Below are 11,600 nucleotides of genomic sequence, written 5' to 3' on the forward strand. Positions count from 1 at the left end.
CTCTGCCCCAGGTAATCCCTGGCTAGGCTAGTCAGGGAGGGACCTAGGGGCCCGGGGGCAGTGGGGAACAGGTGGTGTCTGCAGGCGAGGTTCTTCCTGCAGCCCTGTGCCTGGGGCACTGGGGGGCTTGCCCCGGGCCCTGCCTGCCTTTTGGGGTGGACCTGACGGGAAGAGACACAGACCAGAGAAGGCAGCTCACCTTGATGTGTAAGCGAGTGTCCGCTTCAAACTCCACACTCAGTTGCAGCCTCTCAATGTCTCTGGGATAATAGGCCTTCACCTTCCGCCTCAGCACACCCACCATTCCCAGCTCAGTCCTGTTCAGGCTCTCCAAAGCATAGCTGGGAAAGTCAGGGGGGTAAAAGCACCAGGGCACACCCTTCCTGCTCCCCAACGGCTGCTCACGTTCAACAAAGCAGCAACCCCTGCTCTCACATAGCTCTTTTGTCACCACCACACCCCTCTCCGGGTAGCAGTCAAAGCGGATAGGCTCGGGAACAGCACTGCATTTCTCCAGGGGCATCTGTCCATGCTGGCCCCCAGATGCCTGTCTGAGCATCCACGTGGTGACTCCACTCAGCAGGACAGCTACCATCAGCAAGGCAACAGCCAGCCACCGGCTGCCTGTCTTCCGAAGGCAGGGTGGCTTCCCATCAGTGCTTTCTTCTTCAGCATAGGGATCTGCTGGCTGGGGAAGGTCTGTTGCCAGCTTTTGGTAGGACTTCATCTTCCCTCGGCTAAAAGAAGGGAGGGAACAGAGCACCACATGAAGCAACAGGCAGAGAAAATCCCACCCTATTGGTGGGGAGATCCTTCCACTGGAGGAAAATCATTCTGAACATTAAGCAGTCTCAAGACCATGCCACAGCCCCGAGCTGGAATTTCCCTGTCTTGTCTTACTGCCTGGTCACCGCTTTTCACAATAATGTCAGTGCAACATGCAATCACTGCAGTGGTGGTCATCGGGGCCTTGGCTGTAATATTTGCATAGTGCAGAGGATACAGAATAATTCTTGACTCTGGAGATGACTTTGAAGGTGGAAAACAGGACCCTGATATATTGACCTGCTGCCCAGTGCTCTGCCTCAGGTAAGGCCGGGCCCTGCACAGATTCATGGGGTGGTGAGAATCTGCTGAGAGGTCTGGCGTACACTTTGTACAAGGAACCGCTGCTGCGTAAGACTGCTTTCCCACGGAGCACCTAGAGAGGACGGCAGAGCACTACCAGCAGAGGGAGACCAAGCTGGGGGACCAAGGCCGGGGAAGTGGCAAGGGAACATACAGAGAAACCTTACGTGTTGCAGTTGCCACTCCAGTATATGTTCCCCCAGAGTTATTCTGGCTGTTTCTGAGTTTAGGGAGCCATGATGTTTCCAAGACCTGTTACGTGGGCTGAGCCCTTCTCCACCTATCTGACCATCGCTGGAGCTTCATGAGCCACATGAGATCCTTGTGAGATGCTCGGCTCTCGTGGAAAACAATTGGCATTGGAAACCTCCAGCACTAGACCTTTGCATTGTCATATCTTGGGGCAGGGAACTACCTTTACGTACATCCCATTATCAGTGACTAAAGCAACTATTTTGGAAATCTCTCCTACAAACACCTCTGGGGCTCTCTTGCAAACAAAGGGTCTTTCTGAGCTACTCCTGCCCCTGCAGCAGAGAATCGCCCAACATCTTCAACTACAGCCATTACTCCTCTAAAAGGAACTTATGCATATATACCAGTTCGAACACATTTCACACTGCAGCTGCATTCGGCAGCCAAAAGAGAAGCAGAAGTGATTTTTCTTGGTGCAAAAATCAAACCTTGTACTTAATAGCAACAATGCAGTAGCACCAAGATGCCTCAGTGAGCTTGGGCCCCCTTGTGCTAGGCGCTGCGCTATCGTACAACAGATCCGGCCCCATACTACTAAGCAGCATTATTAAATGTAGATTCTCCAAGACACTGAGGACCACTTTGCCTGATGACTCCATTAAGCCACCCTTATGTCCCTGAGAAACTCTGCAGCTGGGCAGATATTTGCCTGAACAAAATGGGTTGCACTGGTAATTACGAGAGCCAAGCAGCAAACGCCCCTGGACGTGCATAAACATAAGGATTTACAGGTGCAAACAGACTGCGCCTGCCACCTCCGTGGAGGCTGCTGGAACATAGGATCCCAGATTGTTATCTGAACGGATTGCTATGAACATTGGGTGTTAAAAATCACCCCTGCTAATGCACAGTGAGAGAGGGTAGTCAGTCCTGAGCAGGCCACCATCCCTCTCTCTGGAAATCCCTGCAGAACATACTTAGCTATTTTGCTCTCCTGTGCCTCTGATCCCGTGAGAGCTAAGCAGCTTAGGTACACCTGTCTTCTCTTGACTTTGTGGTTTCAGGAAGACAGCAGGTCTCCCAGCTTGCAGCACTACGTGCTTGCTTTACCATAGACCTCCTAAAATAAGCCCTTCTGAGAATCTCTACCACTTCACTCTATTAGCAGGGCAAGAGCGCTACTTCCTATGCATTTCTTGACTACCGAAGGTTAGATTATTTCTACCTGAATATTTTTTATGTTCAAAGTTCTAAGAAAGCCAATTTTTATCAGTTATGTCATACCAATGTCTATTAGGAGCTCTTCTCTTGTCTGAGTTTAGTGGGAGTTTCTAGAAAGGATTTCAAAGCCCATTGCAAAAGGGACAGGCATTATTATCACCATTTCACAGATACAGAGAGAAATCAGGGGCTTGTCCTTGTGAGTGACAATACCAGGAATAGAATTTGGGTTTCTTGACTCCTAGTCCAACACCTTATTCACAGGACTCTGCTGCCTGCCCTACATAAATAAGACAGATACAGACTGTGACAGAATATATCCCTGTGTCCACAACACACACACAATTGTAACTATCTTTGTACAAAGTACACTTGGTGAGCTTTCACTTAAAAACTTATAATACACTTGTCATTAGTATCTCGCAAAACGTGTGTGGCAACATTTTATGTGACGTTATGGGAGGTCACCGTACAGCGTTACCAACACATGCTCCAAACAGATCTGTCTCAAAGAAAGGAATGTGCACTCTGCTAAATTTGCATTGAAGCAGTAAACAGAGCCACCAAAGAGGTGAGGGAAAAGCAATAGGGATCATCCTTCTCTGTAAACTCTGTGTCTCCTGAATTTCACGTGGAAACAGTTTTCAGGAGGGAGATTAGCATTATGTAACTGGGGGGATAAACACCCCAAGTCACCTCCTCTCCCCTGCTTATTGCAGTCATGGCACTGGAAGCAACAAAGGAAGCATTTGTTGGAATGGAGAAGAGGGGCTGATCAGCAAACCTGTGGAATTAATTTAACAATGTGCGCCAATGTGGAGGTGACATGCAACCCATTCATGTGGTGGGAGAGAGGCCAAGGTGTTCTGAGGGTGGGAGGGGGTTCAGGCCTGTGGCAGAAGGTTAGGGTGCAGAGGTGTGGGGCTCTGCCTGGGGGTGCAGACTCTGGGGTGTGTCGGGATGAGGGGCTCAGGGCTGGGACAGAAGGTTGGGGTGCAAGTGCTCTGGGGATGAAGAACATGGGGTACAGGAGGACTTCCAGCTCCGGGGTGGGGTAAAAGGACTCAGCATACAGGAGGGAGCTGCAGGTTGAGGCAGGGGGTTGGCGTGCAGGAAGGGGTGAGATGTGATCTGGGTTGTGCCTGAGGATGAGGCGTTTGGGATGCAAGAGGAAGCTCTAGGTTGCGGGGGGGGCTTTGGGCTGGGGATTAGAATGCAAGGGGGCCTAGGTTTGAGGAGGGGCTCTGGGCTAGGGATTGGGGTGCAAGAGTGGGTACAGGCTATGGATCGAGTGTGGGCTCTGGGGTGGGGCCAGGGATGATGGATTTGGGGTATAGAAAGTGGTTCCAGGTTAGGAAGGCTTAGGGTGGGGCAGAGGGTTAGGGCTCCAGCTTACCTGGGCCATGGTTCTAAGACAGGCTGCCGGGTGCCCACCTGTCCTGGGCACTGTGCCGCACCCCAGAAGAAAGCGGCAGATCTGACTCCTGTGGAGAGGGGCACGAGGCTCTGCAGCATGCACAGCCCAGTGGTCTCCCCGCCTAGGAGCCAGACCTGCTGCACTGGCTGCTTCCTCGCTGGCCCCAGCACAGAGCTGTCCTGGCCAGAAGGGAGGGAGGGGCCTATCTCTCCCGCTTGTATCAGCTCCCTGTGCATCCAGCAGGGAGGGGCCCCTTTCCCCTGACTGTGACAACTCCCAGCTGGAGTTGTCAACCAGCACTTCCCCACCAGCCACAGCTGTTCCTGCAGGAGCTGTCAGGGAGGGGCACCTCTGTGCCCCGCATGGCAGCTTCCAGGCTTGGGGAGAGGCATCTCTCCCCACTGCAGCCCTGAGCCCCTGCATTGGGCTTAACGGCAACTTAGGTCCTGACTTAAGGAGTTGGCTCAATAAAACTTGCTGGAAGTGAAAACACTTTGCTTTGAATTTAACAGTTTGTTAATTTAACCTCTAGTAACATTTCTCCCTTTATTTTCCTTGTAACCATTTCTGGCTGTTATGCCTCATTATTTAGACTCCTTCAAAATCTCCCTCTTTGTAATTCTTAACGTTGTTTTCTCTATCCCATGCGTTTAAATGGAAGTGTCTGGGAAACTCCATTTAGGGTGGCAAATTACATGTTTATCATTTCTAGTAAAGCAACAACAGACTACATATAACTCCTTATTCTCCAGGAGAGGGTTGGGCAGTACAGGACACACATTCTGGGGGAAAATCTCAGACAGGGAGGGAGTTGGGCTCACCCTGAAGTCTAACCAAGGCTGGTAAGTGCCCAGGTGTGACTGGCAGACATAGCTGGGAGTGCCTTGCATCGTGGAGGTTGTTTCTGACAAATCCAGGCTCGGGGCTAGGGAAGCCAAGTCTTGTAAAAGGCAGCCCAGGTTAGAGAACAGGAGTGACACAGGTTTCTAATTAGTCTGGACTGTATGCTGGTATGTCACAGACACTAAGGTGAAAGTAAGTCAGTGCACTGCAAGGGCAAGGAGCCAGCTCGCTGGAGTGCTTGGCTGCAAAAGGCACGATGCTCTCCAAGACCAAGTCCCAGAGCTGTCTTGCAAGCTGCCACAGTAAATAGTGAGCAGACAGGCCGGTGAAAGGGGCTGGCTGGGGACACCCCTCCCGCCACCAGTCCAGTACTGCCCTAGCTCTGAGCAGCCTCCCGACATTGCCTGAACGCTCTCCTCCCCCGAAGGTCATGCTGGGACACTGCTTGCTGTTGTTCCCCTTCCTGTCAGCTAGCACGGGGAAAGTGCGGTTTGCTGCATTCCTGTCCCTCCTGGCTGGGGAGGGCAGGGGGCAGGCAACCTGTGCATTTCCCCTTCCTATCCCTGTCCGGAATGACAGGAAGGAACAAGTTGGCCTGGTATGAATCTCAAAGGGGAGAACTTCAGCCCTCTGCCCTCCCTGCACCCCTCACATCAATGCCTTACCCTGAATCCCTCTGCATCCCTCAATCCTAAATCCCGCCCTGCCTGCACATCTGCTATGCACACCCCCTGCCCTGAGTCCCCATGTGCCAAGCCCCCAGTCCTGACTCCTGCATCCCTCCACATCCCCAGTCTCTGCCCAGAGCCACTCAGCTCTGAGTCCTGATTCCTGCATCCCCCCCACACATCTCCTGAGTGCTCTGCTATGAGCCCCCAGCCAGTGTTCCCTGTAAGATGAGAGCTTGGACGGCCACCCAGGAGAGAGTCAAATGCCGCCCAGTTGATCAGCCGAGCACCCGCAGCGCACAGCATGTGTTTCTACTGGTGATGCACATAAAATTTATTCTGGATATGGATGGAAAAAAATTGAGGAAACATCGCCCCCAACCCTGACTCCTCCACCCCCCACATCCCCACTGCCTGCCCAGAGCCCCTCCTCACACCTGAACCCTGACTTCTGTACACCCCATATCACCAGCCCCCTGCCAAGACTCTCTTCACACCCCAACACTGACCCCTGCACCTGCCCTACTCCCTCAGCCGCCTGCCCAGAGCCTGCTACTCATCCAGCCTTGACTCCCGCAGCTCCACACTCCCTACCCTGAGCCCGCTACTCACCCAGCCTTGACTCCTGCACCCCCACCAGTGTTCCCCCTAATTGTTTCCATCCATGAGCACAGTAAATTTTTGTTTATCCTAAGGCATGTGCAGATGTGCCCCACTGGTAGAAATGCATCCTGCCCCCTGTGGGTGCTCTGCTAATCAGGTAGGTCACATCTGAACCCCTCCTGGGTGGCTGCCCAAGTCCTCCACTTACAGGGAACACTGCTCCCCAACCTCTGCCCTGAGACACCTCCCCTGGCACACCCCAACCCCCTGCCTTGAGCCCCCCCAAACACCAACCCTCACATATTTCTTACAGGTACTGTTATAACTCCCCCAGCCTCCTGCAGAGACCCTCTTCCAGGGAGGGGGAGTTTGCAATAGAACAGGACCTGTAAAAAAAATTAAGTTCCTTTCAACCCTGCATAGAGATCTATAGCTAACACCTACTGCAGACAGGCCTGAGTCACAAAGGCCAGACCCAAACTTCCCTGAGGCATAATTGCATTCATATCCAGATCTCTGCCTGTGGCTGCTTTCAAATACACATGGAAATACGCTTGCTCACTGAAACCCAGTGCATCATTTTACAGTCTCCACCAAGGGTCTTCTCTGCTACATTCACTGTAAAACAGAGACTAAAGAGCTTCTTTCTGCTCATTAACAAAAGCCACCATGAAAATGCAATAGCTCTTCAGATAACCGTGGACTTCCCTGTGCATTGAATATAGAAGAAACAAACCATAAAATATGGGCCGTTAGGAACAGGTTGCTTCACCTAGACATGGAATTTCACGTTTAAAAGCACCCGCCAACTGCAGCTGTGGACAGGCCACAAGGAGAATCCTCTGTGGGACAGCTGATCAGGTGGAAAGCTGCTTTGTGCCAATACACATCTTATGCAGCCATTTACACCTGTGTAAAGTGCACAGGAGTAAACAGCTACACAAGGTACAAGGGAGTGGAGAGTCAGGGACATAGTTACAAAGCCTGCCCTATATAAGGCACACAGTGCCCAGGAAGTCTGTAGAGCCAATCCCTTGAGGATACCATCCAAGTAAAAGGAGCCTCAAATACTGTAGAACTACCACAGCAGCTCCTATGCCACCCTGGCCTGCTGGCTGCTGACATGGGAAGGAGTGTGATTGGTTATAAGGCCAAGGACGGAGACAGACGGAAACTGAGGTGTGCTTACTCTGGCCCTCCCTTTTACTGGGACCCCACTCTTTAAATACCCCTCTGAAACCACCCCCCCACTCATGCATCTGATAAAGTGGGTCTTTGCCCACAAGAGCTTATGCTCCAAAATATCTGTTAGTCTATAAGGTGCCACAAGACTTCTTGTTGTTCTCAAAGCTACAGGCTAATACGCCTACCTCTCTGATACAGCATCCATGTGAGCAAACCTTCCCTACAAGCCTCCAAAGGTCTCTGGATGGTGCACAATTTAGAGAGGCCATGCGACCCAATGTTCAGAACCCCCATGATGGGGAAGCACAAAGATGACTAACAACTGCCTGTGAGCCCCCATCTTGAGTTGTAGGTGTGCTCTTTAGGCACACTCCAGGCACTTAGTCCATGGCCTATAGCGTGGTAGTTGGCCTACTGTCGATTTTAAGGTTTGTAAGCTTGTGAGGTGTGACTGAAAGCAGCACTGCACCTGTGTTAGTAGCTTTATTTTAGCAGTACTGGTGCTTTAGACAGCCTAGTTCAAAAAGGATGTGATTTGTAAAGTCCCAGAGCGGAAAGAAAGTGAACCAGCACCTTGATTTTCTGCTTCAGGAAAGGTTAGAGCAGCCAAGGACTGCTATAACTTGTACCACCCTTAATATGGTCCCACAGGAACCACAGATCAGCAGGGGATAGCCAGAGCACTGTGTGATCCAGCCATTCCCTCTCCCCACTCTCAATGTGCCCCTTAAAATAGGTCTGTGGGTGATGGATGTAGGAGCTAGGTATGCTGATTCTGCACCTGCCGGAGAGTCCTTTTATTCCAGAGGTATCCACAACAGCGGACTTGCAGGGAATTTCTACTCCTTTGCCCTGCCTAGGTAGCACAAAGGATGTGTCACAAGGCAAAGAGTCTGGCAAAAAAAATACTGATTGCAGCCCCTCAATCTTTTTTGAAATAATAGATTTGGCAGTTTGAAAAGGATTAATACACCTGACTTAAACAGACATAGTTTCAAACATAGTTACAAGGCCAAGTGCAGAAACAGACTGAAAGTCTGGTTTTAAAACACTCAGCCTTTCATATATTCTAGTTAAACAGTTCATAGCATTTCATAATCCTGGCCTAAAACTAATTAGACTTACTGCTTGCTACTTGGGTCTCAAAAGTTGAGCACATTGTTGATATTAGGTTCAGTGAGACAGTGTTGCCAAGTCTCAGGATTTTACTGAGCTGCAGTCTTAAGACCCTAGCTCCTTAAGTCATTGACTACCTACAACTCTCGCTTTTTTGAAAGTGAAAGCTTTTTCTATCCCTCATGGCTACAGAGAAAAACCTACCAATCCTGAAGGCTCAAAAAGCAGAAGACAAATCAAAAGAACCCGACATTTATTATATATTTTAAAACAATCATGATTTTTGAGACATGATTTATAATTTTTTGAACTCTACGTACTAGCAATATTGATGACATTGCTACAGGATAAATGGATTAACCCAACATGCCTCCATTGGCATGTCACTATTTCTTTACTCCAGAAAAATAAACAAAACAAGCTACTTTAAAATTTCACCTCTTTCTATTATTGCTGCCTGAAATTGAATCTTGTCTCTGTCTGCTGAATTTGTTGCTCATGAGAAGGGGACTAAAACGTTTTCTAAGCACCGTGTAGATATCTCATCATCTCTTGCCAAATTCCAGCCTGATATATAGTTAGGCTTGCAAAATTCAGGTTTTTAAAAGTAATTTCAATGGATAACACAATATTTATTTTAAATACTTAAAATTTTGTATTGGCTTACATTTTCACAGTAGCACAAAACTATGGGTTTCATGCATTTTTTTCAAAGTTTATCAATTGAAATTTTCAAAGTTGTGGGAAATCTGGGCAGGGTTGAACAATTATTTAATGTCAGTGAGCACTGAAATTCAAAAGGTTAAAGCTTTATAACACTTAAAACACAAATTGTCAAAAATCACACCAAACCACGTAATCAGGAATTCTCCAGATCTAAAGAAGTAAGTGGGTCTTTTCCTTGAAACCTCATCCCATAATAAATAATATTGTTAGTCTTTAAGGTGCCAGAGGACTGCTTTCTTTGTTTTACTTTAATAGGGTTAATTCAAATTCTAAGTTCTCAAGCAGCATTTTTCCTGCTTTGCCTATCTGCACATTTCAATTACTGATAAAAATTTTTCTGTCTGTGTGTTTGTACCATGAAATCGATGTTTACCAAGACTTGCTGATAAAAAATATAATCCTTCCAAGACCACATATAACGTTAGTAGAAACAGAGAGGCAGCCATGCTCATCTATACGCTATCAAAACAAAAAGCAGTCAAGTAGCACTTTAAAGACTAGCAAAATAGTTTATTAGGTGAGCTTTCATGGGACTGAAGAAGTGGGCCTGTCCCACAAAAGCTCACCTAATAAACTATTTTGCTAGTCTTTAAAGTGCTACTTGACTGCTTTTTGTTTTGATAATGTTAGTAGAGTTACTCAGCACTGCTCAGGTCTTTCAGGGCAGAGGACTAGAGGTATGGGGAGTGCAGAAGTCAAGGCAGAGGCTTGGAGATGAAGGGGGGCTCAAGTCAGTGGTTGAGGGTGGCTGGCAATTGCTCCCCAGGGCTGGGCTGTGGTGGCAGGGGCACTGTCCCACCAGTGACTACTGTGACCTAGGCCTACCCAGTGGGAGCTGCACTGCAGCTCTCTGGGACGATCGATCGGCAGCATGCTTGCTTGCTGCTTTCCGCTGGTTAACTGTTGCTACCAGACCCCGCCCTTTCCGTTTGATGAGAAACAATCACATTCCATTCACATGCCATTGTCCCAGCATGACCAAACCATGTCCTTGCTTTAAGTTATAAGAGGAATTTGCATATGAAATGTGGTGGTCCTAATGTTCACTGTTAAGAAGGAGTTCTTGAACAAATAGACTCCTGGACAGACAAACACACGAGCTCTTGCAAATATATATTAGGTATGGTAACTGAACACTGGTGGATGTTGGTATTACATAAAAGTCACAGTGAAACTCAAGGAGGAAGTACTTTGAAATCAATGTGACTGAGAAAAAATTGAAACTGAAAGTTATTTTCTATTCCACTGCCAAAAATATAAAGAGCAGGGATACATCACAACATATCAGAAATAACATGAAAAATGCCTATTAAAAAGCAAGGAAGAAAACTTGCTTAATTCTAGAACAAGTGAAAGAGACTATTATTATTTGACTGGGTCCTTGGTTCCGCACAAGACACAAAAATAGAGATTGTCTTTTCCCTCTGGACTTTAGGGTCTAAAGGACACAGAAATGACAAGAGGCACTGGAAAGCCCAGAGGAGAATAATTTAAAGAGAATCCTCCCTTCTCCATATTGAAGGTAAACTCGCTTATTCATACTATAGAAGAAGCGATGGTGAAAACAGCTTCACCACATGTGACAATCAACCACTAGTTTATAAATGAACCGTGCTCCTCTATATTCTACAGAAGTCAAACACTGATGCGCAGCTGTATCTGAGATTCTTGACTGTAACCTCCATCTGGCACCACTTCCCTACCTTGTTATGCCCATAATAAGTTACCTTGAACTTAGCCAGTCTGCCTAAGGGGATGATGATCAGCACCCTAAACATTGCATCTTTAATGTCCCATGCTCCCTGAAGTCTGAAAGAAGTTAGATAGATCAGTCCCCCTGCAAGTTAGTGGGGGCAGATGTCTTTCAGGCAAGACCACGTATGCCCAGGTTCTGCCAGGACATTAAGGTGCCCAGCTCAGGCTATATTTTTGTACAAGATAGAGTTTGAAATAAATTGCTTGTCTGACCACTTTGTCAGGCTGATATGCGCCACCCCAGCGGCGGCTGCACCTCAGCAGCGAGGCCTGTGGCGGGGTTCAGAATGCTGCTTCTGGAGAGGAGCAACATGAGACAGATGTTGGGTATTATCTGTCTCACACCACACACGTTAGGCCCCACACTACTATGGGAACGGGGCCCCTCCCCCTCCACCTGCCCAGCCCCGTTACCCGGCCCCCAGCCTCCTGCGTGACCCCCACAGCCCAGCCCAGCCTCACTACCCCACTCACCTGCCTGGCCACACGACCCCACCCCCATCCTAGCCCCACTATCTTTCCCTTCGGTTTTGCCTACACCCACGCCCCTCCCCCAGCCTCCTGCCCGGTCCCACTGCCCCTCCCCCAGCCTTTCGCCCCGGCCCCCACATCTGCCCCGGCTCATCCCCCCTTCCCCCCACCGTACCCACTCTCCAAGAATGAAGGCGGTGGGCGGGGCGGGGCCGGATGACGCGAGTGACGAGGGGACGGGGACGGATGACGCGAGGCGTGACGCGCGATCC

At 49.1% G+C, this 11,600-nt stretch overlaps 1 protein-coding gene across 6 annotated transcripts in view; it reads right to left on the bottom strand.

Annotated features, from left to right (window-relative positions):
* Window positions 1-11,600, bottom strand: part of LOC142021517 (lysosomal alpha-glucosidase-like) — a 33,169-nt gene that overhangs the window by 18,406 nt on the left and 3,163 nt on the right. For 3 of the 6 annotated variants that reach the window (XM_075010399.1, XM_075010400.1, XM_075010403.1), the window contains exon 2: window positions 200-737. In XM_075010399.1, the coding sequence (XP_074866500.1) occupies window positions 200-727 (528 nt within the window). In that variant the 5' untranslated portion in view covers window positions 728-737. Of the gene's footprint in view, window positions 1-199; window positions 738-2,300; window positions 2,367-3,940; window positions 4,097-11,503; window positions 11,569-11,600 lie in introns of those variants that run through there. The other 3 variants (XM_075010401.1, XM_075010398.1, XM_075010402.1) reach the window with 3 other exon arrangements.

This window comes from Carettochelys insculpta, chromosome 16, assembly GCF_033958435.1.
Source record: "Carettochelys insculpta isolate YL-2023 chromosome 16, ASM3395843v1, whole genome shotgun sequence".
Classification (NCBI taxonomy): domain Eukaryota; kingdom Metazoa; phylum Chordata; order Testudines; family Carettochelyidae; genus Carettochelys; species Carettochelys insculpta.